Consider the following 18,960-nt stretch of genomic DNA (forward strand, 5'->3'; position numbering starts at 1 on the left):
AAAGATGCTACAGCAATGCATTGCACTTTAGAACCAAATCTTGTGCAACATACAGCAACACTTTTCACTCCCATTTGCACAAATGATTTGTCAGCAACAGTTATAAAGGATAGCACAAATGTAATGACATTTGTTGTGCATGTTTAGCTTGTTATCTATTTATTTGTTTATTTATTAACTATTTAGGATTAGAGAAGCCAAGCATGTTAGGGCATGCTTTTTCTTTTTTTTCTTTTTTCTTTTTTTTTTTTTTCTATAAATTATATGGCAGAATTAGGTTCAATTCATTTAATTAGCCAGGATAATTAAATGTGCAGAGGAAAAGTGTTGTGGTGGGGATAGTTAAAAATTTCAAATAGTCCTGTGTTGCAAAGTTCAAGGTCAAATGCAGTCTTACAGAATGCTTTGTGTTGTGAGGAGCTTCTCTTGCCTACCAGCCAGTTCACAATATAACTATCGTTTTTTCTCTCAAAATTCATTTCTAAAATTGTTTGTTAAGAGCATTCTGCCAGATTTACGTGTACAATACATATACAAAATGTCCTGTCTGTATAGGACATATCCATATAACCTGTTGGCCTCTTTAGCCAACTAGTAGAAGGCTGATAGAGCATTTTGGTATGCATTTAATAATTACCAATGTAGTTTATAATAGGTTTTAGTGCAGTTAATAAAGTCAAATTATGTGTTAATGTGAGGTGGAATTACTTCTTCAAGAAACATAATTAGGGAGCATGGACCAGTTTTAGCTTTTGTTAACAGAAACAGAGGACAAATGACACATTTATGTAACTTACAAGTTACAGTGAACAGTTTTTCAGTGAACTTGAATACATAGATTTGTAGTGATTCTGTATCTCTGCACTAGGTTAACAAGCTCTTGATAGCTTTTTGTACAAGGGCTCTTCACTTGACTGTGCTTCATACTAACTAATAATATTCTTGATGATACAGTTAATTTTTAGGAAGAAAAAAAAATTCAAAGCTGCTTTCCATTAACTTCAAAGTCTACAAAATGAGATAGACTGCTCTTGATGAGTGAGAAAGTAAAGAATGAAACAGGAAAATGACATTGAGGATGGGGAGAAAAAAAAACAGTGAAGGTAGTACACACATTCTGGTAGAACAGTAGGTAGATGAAGCCTTTTTAATTTTGTTCCTGCTGCTATTTTATATCACGGTAACAATTTTTAAAAAGACATGGTGACAGACTTGTTTGACAATACAATTGTCATACAGTCTGTCAAAATAAAGCACAAAATATGTCAGCATAAAATCTTTTTTTTCCAGCTTCTCGGTCTTCACTATGAAAAAATTAGAATTAAGTAATAGATTGTGCATGACTTGCAAAAAATAAACAATGATATGGTTAATCTGATATCAGTAGGATGTTCTTAGTAGTAAAATACAAATAGAACATGCAAAATTGATTTCAGAGAGATTCACTGACAAACAAGAATCTTTAAAGCTATCTTCAACTCATGTTTACAATGCTTTTCATAAAAAGACAAGACATCCATTTCACCTGAATGTGTTTTGTTTACTAACAGTTCTTATGACAGGTCCAAGTCCTAAATGTCTCTGACAAAAATGTTTCTTGATTAAAATACAGCTTACAACTTAAAAGTTACATTCACTGAAGAAATCCTAATAGGCTAAAAAAAAAAAAAAAAAAAAGTATGTTTAGTTTTGCTTTCAGAAGAATTTAAGGCTTTGCCAATCACTTTTTTCCAAAGGTGGGATTTTTATTTTTTATTTTTTTAAATGTAATAGTGTAACCCATTCTCTCTGGCTTTTGGAATCAATTCCTACAGTAATCTGAAAATAAGATGATGAAAATGAATATTGAGTATACTAGGGCTATGAAGTATTACTGAAGTAGTTAAGTATTGGTGTATTTCAGTCTTATCTTAAATGTTCAGGTCTTAGTCCTGAACACTGTACAAGATGTCTGGAGGTAAGCGAGTAAGTGTACAGCTGAGCTTTGACTGTGCAGTAATGACTTTATATTGGTATTCCTTCATCCTTCGTCTGTAGTGAATAACTAACTATTGTCTGACTCTTAGAATTAGATCACTGCCATCTGCTAAAGCATTCTGTATTTCGATAGGGGAAAATTTAATTTGAACGTTTCAAGGTCGCAGACTGCTGTGAGTAAAGGCTACTGGATGGAAGCTGCTGCCTTTAATAAACATAATGAGCTCTGAAGCACACAAAGCTCTGAGTACCTTGGATGTCTGTCTCCAGGAGACAGAAGCAGTGTCCTTGCTTAATATTGCAAAGTTCAGCCTTAGAACGCCAATCCATTTTCATTATGTATTTTCATAATTACAGCTAGATAGTAATTAAAGACAGCCAACATTAAGAAGGAGCTGAATGTCAAGCAAGAAACAAGAGCAGGTAGGAAGTGGAAAAGATGTAGCTTTAAATAAGGGTAGATTTAGGTTAGATATTAGGAATAAATTATTTCCTATGAGGGTGGTGTGGCCCTGGAACAGGTTGCCCAGAGAAGCTGTTGATGCCCCATCTCTGGAAGTATTCCAAGCCAGGTTGGGTGGGGTTTCGGTCTGTTGGGAGGTGTCCCTGTCCATGGCAGCAAGGTTGGAACTAGGGGATCCTGAAGGGTCACTTCCAACCCATTCTGTGAGTTTATGTAGAAAGTTTCATAGTTTTTTTTTTTCTTTTTTTTTTTTTTCTTCAGTTTGTGTATGTTTACGTTAAAGCTGAGCTTAAAAACTTACTAATGTGTATTATGCTATCAAGATTTGGAGACTGAAAGCCAAATTTTACACTTATCTTGAAAAGCAGTTTGTGCACTGTAATTTGCCCCTAAACTGTACATTATGACTTCAGATTCTGAAGCAAAATTATTATTCCCTGTCCTTGGGACTGACTAAAAGCATCATGCAGATAATCTGGTACAGCCTCATCTGCCTTAAAGCATGAAATTATAGACATAGATGTATTTAAATGGATAGATAGATTATCTCTGTAGTAGTTCTAGTAGCCATGCCACATAAATCCCTCCTATATAGCTCTCTACCAATATACATTATGACTAAGTGGCTCTTCAGCTGTTAGAGATTTAGTAGAAGAGCTCTAAAAATGCTGCTGTGATATGCAAGCAAAAATGAATGGTTTCATAATTAATGCTGCTTAATAATAATTAAAAAAAAAAAAGTTTAATAAAGCTTTGAAAAAAAAGCTTTCTTAGAGTTTTAGCTTACTTGACTAATGAAAATGTGTAAGTTATTTAACTTAACTATGTGTAACTATTTAAAATGTCTGTAAAAGTGATATCAGATGCATGTATATGTGAGGAGCAATTAACATAAATTACTGGTTTAACTTGCTAGTTAATTTAACAGTTTGGTGGTGTCATAGATATCTTTTCACTGGAAGATCCAAACTTATATTTACAGGCTATGTACAGAGAGCACAGTCAGTAAGTCTATTACCATATCTTTTCTGTTTTTTCGTATATATTCATATTTAGATAGAAGTGATATGCTCTGAAGGAATATTAGCATTCCCTTGAGAATTAGGGTGAAGAAAAAAACACTCTTTAACAGAGCAATATATTTTTGTAACCATCAAATGGTAGTTCACAAATCTTTTAAACAGCAGAAAATGTATCATATGACTAGTTAATTTCTTATTTTTTCAGTTAATCCTGACCTCATACTTAGACTATGACTTCTATTGTTGTGCAAGAACTTGCTATTTATTATACATTGTACATAGACCAAATTTCATTATTTGCAGACATAATCACTAGAGAAGCACCAAATTTTCTGTTAAAACATGATCCTCACTGGTATCTGTACATAGTGTTTCCATAACCTACCTAATTATTTAGACAACATTTGGGAAGCACTTAAAAAAGAAACTCTGTGTCAGTCTCATGTACCCCCTACTGACTTTTCTCTCTTAAGTGATATTGTTCTCTAACTTCTCTTTTGATATTGATAAGAGTGATGTCAAGCCCAGTGATGGCTAAATTACTGACATCTACCTGCTTGAGTGTGGACATGAACAACTGACAGATTGCATAGATTCACTGTCATTTTTGATCTGCGTCATATTCAAAACTTTGTTCCGTGTCAGCTTATTTGTAGCCTAACTCAACGTTTGAAGTAATTTTTTTTTCTGAGATTTTGTTTTTCTTAAGTTTCTTGCAGTGGCAGACGCACTGTGGTTTCCCAGGAATGTGGGTAGAGCATTGGATCAATGGTGGAGAGAACAATGGATGGGGTATTGAGTATAAAAGCATGAGAATTGTGCAAAATGAAGGAAGATGCTTGTGGATACCTTACAGTAAAGAGACTGTGTTGATTTAATCCTATAATCACCATCTCCTTTTTCCCATTATGTTCTTTAAGTCCAGAGAAAAGTCCATTCTTAAGAGAAACTTCAGCTGATTTGTAAACTCTTTGATAAACTGAATTGAAAGTTTTACCTCCCAAGACAAATGTTTGAAATAAAAAAGGACAAAGGACCAAATTAAAACACTTTATATAAACAAATTACACTTTATTCCACAGATCAGTCTGATGGGAATTGAGAACTTCATCTTGTTAGGGCCAGTAGCATAGCATTTGAATCAAGTAATTGTTAGAAACCTGCTGTTATAAATGTGGTGTTGTTAGATGGTTAAAATATTATAGACTACAATGTCAGATAATATTTTTATAAAAATCTTTAATTTTCTTAAGATCACCTTGGGCTTCACTGCAAAAGACAAATACTATATCTGCTGGTACAAAGCCTTTTTATGAAGTTATTTTCTTATTTTCATTATATGTTTCGTAGTACATATGATAGTGTGCATTTATAGATTATCAGTAAATAACTGTGACCTATACCAATTTGATTGACCGACAATAATTTTCTAAGATACTAGAACACTACTTGTTAGGGCCAGATTTAATTTTATTTTTTAAAAGCCATCAATAAGGTCAAAAAAAAAAAATTTGAGATGATGTTTACCTACATTTCAAGAACTTACTCAGAATTTTTTTAAAACTTCTAGATTAACTTTTTGAAGACTGAAATGGAAAGGAAAAGCAAAATGATCCGTGACCTCCAAAATGAGGTAAGAGGAACATGGAATTTTCAACAATAGATGCAAGAAGATATTTGAAAATTAGTTTCAGGTTTTGGCCATTATTGAATATGTTTAGGATTTTACTAAAATATTCAACAGAGAAAGCAATGAAATGTATCAGTATTTATCCTACTCTTGTGTTAGAATTGTGGAATGATGGAAGTTTCAGTACTTACTGTGATCGGCCTCTGCAGAATATCAAGCAATAAGTATTATATTTCATCACAGAAATTAATTTTACTTATAATGTTGTGGTATTTTAAGAGTGTAAAAAAAATAAGTTTAGACTGAATGATCTAATAAAATGAATTATAATGATTTCAATCTTATTTTCTAATGCAGTTTTTTAATTCATACCATACATATATCTGCTTATTAGCTGAGGATGAAAAATAGTGGGCAATGATTTTCTCTTTTAATCCACATCTAAATGAAAGGTTGGTTTTGACTTGAGGTAGCTGTTTTTCAAATGCATGCTATGAGTGCTAAACTTACCCAAGGATAGTATCTGAGCTTTTATCATATTTGTATGAATTCAAAAGCACTGCATGAGCCTAAAAATAAACTTCTTGAAATGTAAAGGTGGAAAGATAAAACAGGAAACAATGAATGTTATTTAGATTAGTGACTGATGCTGTAGCCTATGAAGTATCCTGGAGTACCCTATCCATAGGTATTTTCCCTCTGATCAAGTTGAAATGAGAATGGGGTTCTTCTCATTAGTTTGGTAGAGAAACTGCTGGGCTTAATCTCTACAATAAGAATATAGCCCTGAATGGCTTTTTTTTTTTTTTGTCTTTTAATTGTTTTTATTATCTTTTTGTTTTACTAATTTGCATGGGTAGAAAAGCTTTTATCAGAGGAAATAAAATAATAGAACATAAGAAACTTTATTATGTTTCTGTTTTGTTTATTTCCACGTAATAGAGACATCAGCATTTTCTATTCTAAACTTGAGTCACATGAGGCCTGCTTTGTGGAAAGCATCAGAAACTCATAGCACATGTGCTACCTTAATCTGTTGTTATATAAGCATTACAAATAAAGAGTATACATGTACGTACTTTCATTATATACGTTGTACAAATTTTACTGTCCTCTAGATACCAAAAAGAGAAAAGAGCTAATATGGATGATGCTGATCATATGGGAGGGGGGAAAGGGATGGGATGGAGGAGCAGAAAAAAGTTATTAAGTACACAAGTGTATATATATATGATTGTACAGCAATGAGATTAATTTGCTGAATTATGATTTTTCTGCACTTGCACTCCTTTCAAAGCAAAGATGGCAACATACAGTTCAACTTTATGTTGGCTTATTTTTGTTTCGTGATCTTTGCCAGCCACTGGCACTTCTGTGAAGAATTCATTTTCAAGCTGCATGTGAACAACTCTTTCTAGGAAATAGTACTAAAATATTTCCCAGGGACTGGATCACATATATATACTTTTAAAACACTTTACGTGGAAAAATGAATACTTGAAACAAGTAACAAGTACGGTTGTACCATTCTTGTAGGAAAATATTTGTAATCTTAACTGAATGTGGAAAAATATCATATGAATTCTGGACGGTTTTCATTTAAAATTCTTCTTTAGGTTCACATCCTGAATATTGACACATTTAAATACGTATTTTCTCTACTTCAAAATGCTAAACTTTATAAATGAAGAAACAAAAAAAAGTATGCTGCTTGGAAAGTACTTCTTGCATTAAGACAGCATTATTGAAATTATTTTTTCAATTTAAGGGTCACAAGGGAAATTGTAGCATGGCTTGCACAATATTCGTAAGAAAGAATCTGAACATGAGTAATGAACCCACATCTGGTATAGCTCCAGTTATGAATAGAGAGTCTGCATAATGTGCACCAACTAAAGGAAAACTTTTGACTCTCTAATAGGACATTCATAAAAGGAAGTTAATGTCTAGTTAAAATTCATCTAGGGTAGATGGTACCGCCTTGGCGAGATTGTTTGATGATCAGAATTCAGTCTTGAGGTTTAGTAAGTATTTTCTGGTTATAAAATTGCATGAGAAATTATCAAGTGCTATTTTTAGGCTTTTGCAAGGCTTTTATATGCCTATGTATTTTGGAAAAGCAATGAGCTGAAGCTGGAAAATAAGAGGGCTGGATGAAGAGGAGAGTGGGAGAGGTGAAGGTTAATGTAAATACTGATTGTATTTCCATTCAGGTATAGTATATGCATTCTATCCTAACACTTTCACATAGATAAATACTGGAAAAGTCTGCATAAGTTATATGCTTTTTGTTTGTTTTTAATTTATTCAAACTATCTGAAATATTTTCATTTTTTATGTTGTCATCTTATCAGATGTTCTAACAGCTGCAGGAAAAGATTGTAGGCACTGTTTATTTTGCATATATTTTAGGAGGAAATACAGAACAGTATTTGTGATTAAAGAAGTGATATGATCCTAGAGTGGCCTGGAAATCAGAAGCTCCAGAATGCTTTTCTTAGAATCATAGAATCATTCAAGTCTGAAAAGAACTCTAAGATCATCTATTCCAATCTTTTAACCTAGTACTGAAGTACGCCACTAAACCATGCTACTGAGTTTTCAATCTACACGTTTCTTGAAGACCTCCAGAGATGGTAACTACATCACTTCTGAGGGCAGCCTGTTCCAATGCCACACAGCCTTTTCAGTAAAGAAATTTCTTCTAATATCTGACATAAGTTGACTTAATCAACTAAATTTTTCATGAGATAGTTTTGATTTGAGAGGATTGCTTAGTCCTGTGCTTTAGCCTGGTGTGTGGAGAAGGATCTAATAGCTATGCCTATTTAATGTTTTTTTTATTAAAACTTCTGTAGTATGTTGTCAGTTGCCAGAAGTCCACTAACAACAGATTTTTCTGGAATTTCTATTATTGTTATTGAACACTTCACATTTTGATGGAGATGGACAAAATAAATAGTATGATTTTGAGGAAACAGTGTTTATCTAAGCTCTACCTCCAGTCACTGAATATACAGTATGCTTTTAAGAAACCTGTTAGTAATATTAACTATGCTGTATATTTAATTAATAGATCGTATTTTATATATAATTAAAATACATTTCTGTCTGCATACAAATGGACAGAGACTCAATAAAAACGGAATTCCTTTCATTGCAACTGTTGCCCTTCTTTCAAATATTGCATTTACTGTCTATTTATATTGGCATGTTTTTAATTCAGCAATCTCAGACTCACCCATGACTGTAAAAATTCCCCATTTAGTTTTGGTGTTTCAGCGCATTCACCCACTGTCATTCAACTCTGCAATTCATAGATAGGAACAGACAACAGCAGCATTGTAACTGAATGCAGAAGCTGTGCTGTAGCATATGAGGAGAGGACAATGTACAGAAAGGTAATTTTCAGGCTGCTCAAGGTTTTGTAGAAACCGTTGGCAACAAAAATTGCCCCTGGTGTGGAAGGGAAAAAGTTCTGTATACAGTACATTGTGATTGTGTCTAAAAATTCCTCTTTGAGTTCTCTCAGTGCTTCCTACAGCACTTGAAAAAATCTGTAAGTCTTCCAGCTGATAAACATTTTTGTGTAATTTGCTTGAGATAAGCAAGTTAGGAATTCCTCCCAAAATTTAATAAATGCTATCATTACCAATATTCTATATGGAGAGCTAGTGAAACGTTATTCAGCTTTGTTACATGGATGTCATCGTTGCCTCACATTGTATTTAAGTATAACTCTGTATTAAAATAATAATAATATTAAAAAAAGCTCTAATGTAAATCATTTTATTACATGTGATTAGATGTGATATGATGGTATATTTTCTCATCTGTGGGGAAGGTGTTTCTCTCTATCTCTGTGTATACCTATATTAACGTATGTTAATCTCTTTACACACTCTACTTAAAACTATCTTAACTATCTACTTAAAACAATCGCATGTTTTTATTAAGTTGGTATAGCATTTTATATCAGGCAATAGCTTTCTTTGCTGTTTAGGCTGCAGCGGAACTTTGAAGAACATGAATTACATGAAAGACACATAGTAATACAGGCAATACAAAGTAAACCAGGAGTGGAAAATGGATTTGGCTGTAGCTCCCAGTAATGTGTTCTTTCTGCTTAGAAGCATAGTTTTAAATAACTACCTTGTAAACAATACGTTTGTTCTATTCATGTATAAATTGTGCTTATAGCTTTAGTGTCAAGTAAATCATCCTAAAACAGAATTTTCTTCAATCTCTCTGTGCTTAGCTGCACTAATAAAAGGCAAAGTCACAGCAGTTTAAAGTCCCACCTGATCTATCGGGAATTTCATGCCCTGCAGGGTGAATTCAATCGAATTGCATTGAATTATGGTGGAAAAAAAATGAACTCCCTTAGTGAAGCAGAAATGAAATTTTAAGGCTTTGAAACTTCATCCTGACACTATCCTATAAAGGAGGACATTGTAATTCTTCGCTCTTTGTACTCAGTATATAAAATTAACTGTGAGTTTTCTGAGTATAAAACTCTGTCACCATGCAGGAAAAAAAAAAAAAAAAAAAGTTGGGTAAAGTCCTGCTCCCTCTTTGGATATTACATTGGTTCTACATTTCAAAAAAATAAAAATAAAATAAAATCATTAAGTATTAGAGGGAGTGTCACTGTCAAAGAAAAGTTAAATAAACGACAAGAGTATTATTGCAGTTTCCAGTAGCATAGTCTGCTAAGGACCTTTAAATTCAATATTGCTTCTTGCCTTATTGCAACTTCATTTGAACTTAAGAAAAAAAAAAAAAAAGAAAAGAATTTTTCTAATGAAATGATATTTAAAATTATTTCAGTATGATTTGTCCTGAAAATGATGGTGAAAAGCTGGAAATGCAGTGTAATCAAGTGAGGATGTCTCTTAGGACAGTACTTGAGATCATAAATAAACAAATCCTGCTGTATCCAGATTCTTAGTGAGATATACTTGTAGTGACGTGATAGCAGCTGCAGCTACAGTGAATGTTAGAATAAGCTTTTCTTTTTAAAGGTCAGTTTTCCTGACCTTGTATACCCAAGAAAATAGGATACGTTTTTTCAGATTCTGTTGAAGGATAATCAGAAAATCAATTAAGGTATTTTAATGGATAAGTCTGAACCTCTCTCTGTCCTAGGAACTGCCACATTTCTGCCACATCATTTTCAGGTATCTAATTCACAGCCAGGAGCTACAAGAAATTGCAGTAGACATTAAAATATGAATGTTTAGATAAAATGCATTCTTAATGGATGAGAAGATTTTAAATGAAATGTGTACCTATTAGGCATCTATTTTCATCCAGTGCTTAACCACAATGTCTTGGCTGTCTCGTTTGATTTTGTGCAATATTGTTTGTATGTTGACTTTTCAATTAATGTTGAAGGTCATAGCAGTGTTCTTTTGTGATATTTCTGAATTCATTCTGATATCTTGATTCATCAAGTGTTTTTCAAGCACTCCCTACTAAATTCTTATTTCTGTCATCCTCATTCATTAAGTCCAAAACTGCAAAATGTCTGAATTCCTTATTTTGTCATATTTGTGTAGTCTCAAAACTGTGTAACACCTTTTGATCCCAATTTAGGCAGTTGTCATTTGTAGCAAAACATCATCTGCAGAGAAAAGCGTCATTTCCAGTCTGTGCTTCCAACACCCATTTCCTATGGAAGGAAATGAAAATTAGAGCTCCTGGGTACTGGTGCTATGTAATGTGAGCTTCTGTAAAAGTGTTGAAGATCAGATTGCTTGGGTCTTTGGTACTGGGGAGATACAAGAGTTGTCTGATACTCTGTTTTGTCTATGTTTTGTCTATTGACATTTCTATGTCAATTTGGCCAGTATATTTGAAGGTAAAGGAAAAGAGTAGTAAGTCCTAGTAGTTTCTTTACTTTATGCTATTTCAAAACGGCTGCCTGGTTGAAATTTTATAATCAATGTAAAACTTCCCCTGAAGCTAGCATCAATTTTGCCAAACGGGAAAAGTTCTGATCTAATTTATTCATGTTATGCAGACAGGTGGAATAGCTGTTTGTTGGTACCAAGATGTTGAAATTACCTAGCAGGAAGACCACTTAAAAGACCACTATATATAATTGATACTTTTACATCTTGAGTAGATAGTATTGATTTTTATCCTTAGATGAAGTAATAAAAGAGTATTTAATGATTAAATTTTCATAGTTCATAAAGAGAAGGTGAGGTATAAATTTCATCATTACAAATAATGCTTTCAAATACCAATGGTTGTCACTTCAGATTAAGAAAAAGGGATGAGCCCTGAGAAGCTCTGTTATCCTAATTTAGTGTCAGACTATTCTTTGCCTCTGAAAACACCACACAATAGCATAAGAATTTTAAAAGGTATATATGGCATAAAAAACGTACGTTTTATTTATTTAAAACATTGCTTGAGAAAGTTATATTGCACCTGGAATACAACAATGCTGTTGTGGGCTGACAACTCTCTTGATGTTATAAGTAGATTTCAATGGAAGTCAATAAGAAATTAGAGAAAAAAGGAGAAGCCCCAGCTGATCATGTTATAGTACTCTATACAAAACTACCATTGTTTTCAAGAGAGAAGGTGTAGTGTTTGCATTTTCTTTATGATCATACTGTTGAATATAAATGAGGTTTTCTGCTGAGTTCAGTGGGAGCAGAAAGTGATTTGGAAAATAATTTTTCTTCTGTGTTCTTCAGAGGTTTAAATTAAACTGGACTGCTGTGGTTTTTAGTAGTTTTAAATCTTAATCATGATGAGGTATAGCTTGAAAAGTTTAACTTTATACTGTAAAGTATGTTTAGACTGAGGTTTGTTACTCTGTGACTTTTAAAAAGACTTTAGTTCCCTCCTTTGGTTCATTAATTTGATCAAACTATGTGCAATATTTGGACTGATAATTCTAATTGATATATAGATATTTATGGAAGATGAAATGATAAAAATAACAAAATATTTAACTGTAATTTACGACAGAACTATTCTAGAATAAAACTTCTAATGAAATTCCTGATTTATCAGTCATGTTGTTACATGAGTTGAAGCATCTATCAGGCTTTTCAGTGAATGCAAAGCCCTACCAGCTGTTTGACTGTAATGTAACTCCACCATGTCGTTCTTAAAGTGGTAGAATCATAGGAAATTATTTTTTCCTGACAGTAAAATGAATTAGTTTCAGCTACTGTGTGTTTCATTTCAGCTTAAAACCCTGGGATATTTGTAAATGAAGGCATTTTTGTCTCTGTAAAAATAAACTATTTAACTAAAAAATGCAGTGTTTTGAGGAGGGCTGTTCAGTTTGTTTAGCTCATGCTTAAGTATCCGCTTTCTTAATGAATATCTCAGCCTTGCTGTGGAATTGGTAGCATTACAAACATGGAAGTGTTGATGGTTCAGTGCAGTGGGAACAGAATGTTTTACAGTCCGATTGGCCACTTCCTATACAGCCACACCAGTAAGTCCATGTATATTATGTTAGTGGTAAGAAACAGTTCACCTTCAGTGTCCAGTGAACCTTCCACTGAGTCTCAAAAGTAGAAATTGTGCTATTCTGGGGGAAAATTGGTCATTTTCTTTTATCCAGAGCATTTTAAACCACTTTGTTCTGGAATCTTTTCTCCCACACTACTCCCTTCAGAAAGTTGTTCCACAGTATATGAGGATGCAGATGCTATTGGAGAAGGAAATATTAAATAGATCACTTGATTTGTCTGTAATTTAAACCGTAATAACTTGAGTGACTTGCATGGATTTTATTGAGTTGTCATTTAAGTATTGATATTAAGAAAGTTTTTTTATAGCTATATTGTAATTTATAAAAATAATTTTTATTAGACACCTCGAAGTGGCTTTGCCATAGCTGTTGTAATAATTATGCTCACTTATCAAGTTTGCCTATAGAAATCTTCCCATGCATTGTCTTCAGTTCTGCAGAAGCCGCTCTGTGATTTTCATAGCTGAAAATATTTAAAACAACAGCCAATAATACTTGAACTATTCACATTTTTAATTATCTAGGGTATTGTAAACAATTTAAAACATGCAAAATTTAATAGATATGGAATTGTTTCCTGGGCAATATGATAAGAGCTTAAACAAACAGGTGATGCTGAAAGTATTCTGTAAGATGCTATCTTCTCTAATCTCAATTCGTGTTTGTGAGTAAGGATGTCTGAGTAGTATTTTGTTTTTATCAGACAGATACCTGAACTCAGGTGGAACCTACATAGAGTAAAACAAACAACAACAATTTAAAAAAAAAAAAAAAAAAAGGCAACACCCCTGTCAGATTGCTATGGTTCATCAGCAACCTGTGCTGTCTTTTTATTGTTTTGTGTTTACCTTTTCACATATAGAATAGTTACTCTGTGTAAGGCTGTTAAGTGTACTTCTGTAAATTTAAACTAAGTGTTCACTTCCTGATTATGTGCATATGTATTTGTGAGTATATTTAAATTAAAATCCTTTGCATATAGGTTCAGATACATATTTGTTTATCTGAATATACTTGTGTATAAGAATATACTGTGACCTTCAATTGCTTAAAGGCATCAAAAGATTTACAGTTGATACACGTGAAACTGTATTGGCTAAGTTTGCCCAGGAAACTTTCCTCTTTCTGGTATTCTGGCTTCTGCTCCAGAGCCTTGAGCACTTCCTGCCCTCCTTCTGTACTGACCTTGGGATCTGCAGGGCTATTTCTCACTCCAGCTGCTGTTGTGCAACAGATTTTTTTCCTTTTCTTAGGTTTGCTTTCATAGAGGCACAAACAACATGTCTTATTGTCTCGGCTCTGGGCAGCAGCAGGTCCCTTTGGAGCCAGCTGAAACAGGCCCTTACCTAACATGGGGCAGCTTCTGGCCTGCTCTCACAGAGGCCACTCCTGCAGCCCCCTTCTTCCCAAACCTTGCCACATAAACCCAATACACATACAAAGCCAGGAAAGCAGATACATTTGACCGTGCTTTTTTCCTGGTAGTATAATTTGTGCTTGCTGTGCATTTTTGCATTGCAACCAGAAGATTCATTGTATTTGTGTTAACCAATGGTAAGCTCTGAGTATTTAAACTGTAGATTTTCTGCTGCTGACCTTTGAGTCTTAGGAGAAAAGAAGTGAAGATCTGCAACCTGAGAGTTAGTTAGTCTCTCCTCCCTCATCTGCCCAAAATGGGCCTAATGAGATCAAGGAAACTCTACCACCTAGGAATGGAATTCATATCCTGTACCTGTTCACTGGATATTTTTTGTGTATTTTTAGTGTTGACGTATTTGTAACCAATACTTCCTTTCTGTAGTGATGTCTGTCTGTCATGTTGAAATAGGATGGACCTTCACTAAGGTGTCTAATGGGGTAGCATTTATTATTATAAAATATATATTTTTAAACTCGCTTTTAAGTTCATAAGAAGATAAAATCTGGCATGTGTATTCAATGTGAAGAGCATGTTATTTTTAGCAGAAATGTAAATAAAATGATTTGGGAAAGAATCAGTCAAATCTGGAACTGCCAAGGCGGTTATAAGTACATATTGAAAGCTTTTTGTGAGCTGGCTCTGCATAGTTCCCCTACCTGTTAAGTATGCCTCTTTGGTATACTCTACAGAATCTGATTTTCTAAAATCTATTTTATTTTTTAAGATTCATGCTACTCCTTTAAGCATAATTTTGCGAATGCACAAGAATTGGCTCACTCAGTTGGCTCATTTCATTATAGTTAATTGCATCCTTTCTGTGTTAGAGGGTGACACTTTTTTTTTAGTTGCACAAGGAAAAATAAAATTTCTTGAGCTTTCTGCCATTGCAACAAGCAAAAGCACCTCTAGCTTGATACTCAAAATATGCAGAGTTGAACAAAAAGCTTTATTATTGCATTCCTCCAAAATGTTTGCTTAGGTAGAAAATACATTTTAAATCTTTTTGTCTTGATGCATATTCCCAGTGACTGCTGCCAACTCTTGTTTTTGTCATTTGGGGAAAAAAAAGCAAGTAATTTACATTTGAAAGAGGCAAGCATGTATGTGCAGTTTGTAGTATTTGCACTGCATTGCTTCCTTCTGCTTAAATTCTCTGCACAGATCATACACTGTCTGAGAAACAATCAGTTCAGTAGCACTTGGTGTGCTAAAGATTTCACGGTTACTGTGTTATAAAATAATACTCAATTTTTATGGTGGTTTAAGCTCAATGAATGATGTAGAAATTACTCAGTAATTTGAAGTTAATTATTTATAATCATTAAGTGTCCCACATTTTTCTCCTTTGGAAAATGTTTGATTTCCTTTTAGTCGTTCTGGCCTTTTTAATCATTAGAAATGGACCTGCAAGCAATAGAAGAAAGGAAATGAAAATTTAACTTTACTTTGGTTTTGTTTTCTGTTATTGTTACTGATGCTTTTTATATTTTAACTTTTTAAGTTTGATTTTGTATATATTTGTATAGCTAAAGTATTTGGTTTAATTTATTTAAGGTTGGCTTTGAAATAGTGTTCTATATTTGTCATATTTTAAGTCTTAATTCCAAAGGTGAGCAGGGGAGTCAGATACAGCACTCAAATTCTGCAGTGTGAAGTAGTTTGTCTTTGCAAGTTTATATGCAGGACTACATATTTATGGAGAGAACTCAAGACCCATGAGTGATAAATGTAAATGTTTAGCTTACATTGTTCTTTTTATTTATTTAATTTTTAATCATAAATCTCAGGAAATGAGCTTTGTGTTGTTGCAAACACTGTCTACAAACAAGTGATTTTAACAATCTGTATCTGTATAACTCTTTTGTATTCAAGCCTTGGCAGAGATGATTTGTCTATCTCATAATTCCCAATAGAAGTTTATGAAGGATTTGGACAGTTAGATTCAATTGAATTTGTTGAGCTTTGTTTGCATCAGGCTCTCTCAAGTACATAAGTGTTTTCTAATTCTCTAACCTGATAAAGCCATGGTATCAGTGTTACCTCTGAGACGGATCCCTGGATGCCTTTGCTGAAGCTTGGATGGTGATGGCTCAGTCAGCTGTTCCTCTTCACTGGGCCCTAACCTGGCTGCTGATTGTTCTGTGCCTTATTTTCCCCTTTCATTACTTCCAAATACATTTTTTTCTCTGGTTAATCAATTATGCCAAATAACAGTCCATAGGGTCACTTCTTCTTCACAGAGTAAAATGAGCTATTATCAGTTAAATAGAATAATTATATTAAATATGTTGAATACAACACATATGCATAGAATACATATAAATATATGTATTCTATATATAAATACATATAAATATATGTATTCCCATAAAAGAGAATAAAAGAGACCACGTACCTGCCTGGCTTGGCAGATCTGAAGTCTCCCAAATGTGATATCCAATTTACTTAAGTTAAACAATATTTATGACCAAAGAAAACTTAGTCTAAATTTTACTGACAATTTTTAGGATTTATAATTGTGGACATTAGATAAAGGTGAATATACCCTTTGTTTTGAGGAATAGCAGTTTTGATAACACGGAACACAAAATGGAAAGAGAATGGCATTTTATTTAAACCAGGAGACAGGAATGGCATAATAAACAGTGTTTTAGCAGTACCTTTTTCTGTTCAGTTGAGAAAGTTATGAGGATGATCAGGTATGCGTTTTACTATGTTGTTGGGCTCCATGGGTAAGTAATTGTTGAACTAGTTTTGTAATAGCTGTCATAAATAAGCCTATAAAATATACAACAAAGGTTAATTTATAGCAACAATCCCAAGTGACAGTGCGAAACATAGAGCTGTAATCTGAATGGCACAATTCAAGAGGGGAGAGGACAAATGTGACTTCTCACCTGGTCTGAAAAGGTTTATACTTTGCCAATTCAAAAGGAGCAGTGCTTTCTATACCAGTAGGAACAGGACCTCAGAATATCTAGCACTATGAGTGCGGATGATGTCTATGCCAATATATGTCAGATGAAAAAGAGCACCGTAGCAGGTGTGCTCCTACAGCAACAAAGATACCTACTAAAAATAAACTGTTTGTTATTGCTTCTATGTAATGTATTGCAAGAAGCAAAGGTTGTAACAGTGGAGTTTTTCATATGCTTGTCTTTATGTAACATTTATCTTCTCTTCATCCATACTGATTGACAGTGTGCATTTAGCTGTCAAAAAGAAACAAAATATTTCTTCCAGGAAAATGATAGTAAGCATAATCAGTTTTCAAGATGACTAGCAGTGGCTTTCCTTTTGTCTAATCAGGAAACTGTAAAAATGATTGCCACCTTACCAGACTCAAGAGGAGATAAGATAATCAGGCAGACACTAGCTAAGTCACTTCACATGCCTGTGTTATAAGAAGTCACAGAAGGCACAGGCAAGGGTGTGTTTTGGTGGTAGACTATAGTTCATTGTGGTGGAACAAAACCATCTGAACTACACCTCAACTTGTAACAAGCTACCGATAAAGCCAGAATCCACAATGACAATGGGCATGACAGGAGATGTTGGCATCCAGCCAATATCTCAAACCAGGAGAGTAAATGTATATTTATCCCCTTGAAGTTATCACCAGTTCTTAGTTAAAGTACAATTAGCAGTTTCCACAGTGACCCTTCTAAAAAGATGAAACTTACCTGTCTGCTTTATCCACTGAAATGATCAAATATAAATGTCTTAGAGTAGATTGATGTAAATCAATCCCTGGAAGTCTTTAAAAGACGTTTAGATGTAGAGCTTAGGGATATGGTTTAGTGGGGACTGTTAGTGTTAGGTCAGAGGTTGGACTCGATGATCTCGAGGTCTCTTCCAAACTAGAAATTCTGTGATTCTGTGAAATGTGTTTTATTTATTTATTTATTTATTATTCTTATTTCTATTGTATGTGGCTCCATCCATCTGTTCCTTCCCACACCAGCTACTGTTGGCTTTGACAGAATCTCCATTTACCATTAAGTATTGAGGTAAATTTTTAGCAGGAAAAATGTGTTGCAGCTGTTACTAAGCTGTGAAGCATGCTATTAGGAAGGGACTGGTAAAAATGGTGGAATTACTTTGGCCCATACTAGAGGCAGCATGAGAATTAGACTGGGGATATTCTAGATTATTCTTGCTATGATTTTGAGGCAGCTGGCTCTCAAACCAAATTATATTTCCATTTTAACCCTCTGACCCTGTAATAACCACAGCATTTAGACAAGCACCAGCTAAGCAGAAAGGAGTTTTTAAAAACTTTAGAAAGGTTTTACATTTCTGCCTTTCTTCTTTGCTTGATCTACTGCGGTTTTAATGCAGTTGATTCCTTCTCACCACCACCACCCAGTTTTCCCTTTTTGAGAAATATATTATCTTAATTCTTTGCTTCTGAAGCCTTGAAAACTTTGCACATTTATTTTTACAGGCCCTAAACTCCTTATAAATAATGAGTCCTGATCCTGCTAGATTGCTTTGTAGGCTAATGCAATATTTTATTTATTCCCATGAATAATTATTCCCAGAGACTGTGATTTTCAACTACTTGATCTAAGGCAATAACTCTCTTCTGTTCACATCTCAGAAATCTGTGCTTGGATTTTTTTTGTTTAGAACATAAGGCTAAAATGATGGTTCATATTCATGTGTCTACTCCCAACCATTTCCCTCAGCCATGGTCTCAGTTTAGGCTACTTGAAAGTCATCTTAATCCTAATTTGACCTCTAGACCATACATGGAGATAGTGTTTCTCTTTTAACAAACAAAACAAAATAAAACAAACAAAAAAAACCACTATATATATACCTTAATAAAGTAAGGGATTTCTCTTGATGCCAGCTTTGACTATAGTATTTTTCTCATCATTGTATTATTTTCATTGTTTCTCTGAAATGGGGATCAAAAACAGCTAAAAGGTCTTT

General features: G+C 33.8%; 1 protein-coding gene across 9 annotated transcripts in view; it reads left to right on the top strand.

Moving 5' to 3' along the window:
* The window catches only part of LUZP2 (leucine zipper protein 2), a 245,354-nt gene that overhangs the window by 148,832 nt on the left and 77,562 nt on the right, over positions 1–18,960 (top strand). For 8 of the 9 annotated variants that reach the window (XM_038179472.2, XM_038179469.2, XM_038179468.2 and 5 more), the window contains one exon: positions 5,033–5,095. The exons of the other annotated variant lie outside the window; for it this stretch is intronic. In XM_038179472.2, coding sequence (XP_038035400.1) covers positions 5,033–5,095 — 63 coding nt within the window. The remainder of the gene's footprint in view (positions 1–5,032; positions 5,096–18,960) is intronic. 9 annotated transcript variants of the gene reach the window in all.

This window comes from Anas platyrhynchos, chromosome 5 (assembly GCF_047663525.1).
Source record: "Anas platyrhynchos isolate ZD024472 breed Pekin duck chromosome 5, IASCAAS_PekinDuck_T2T, whole genome shotgun sequence".
Classification (NCBI taxonomy): domain Eukaryota; kingdom Metazoa; phylum Chordata; class Aves; order Anseriformes; family Anatidae; genus Anas; species Anas platyrhynchos.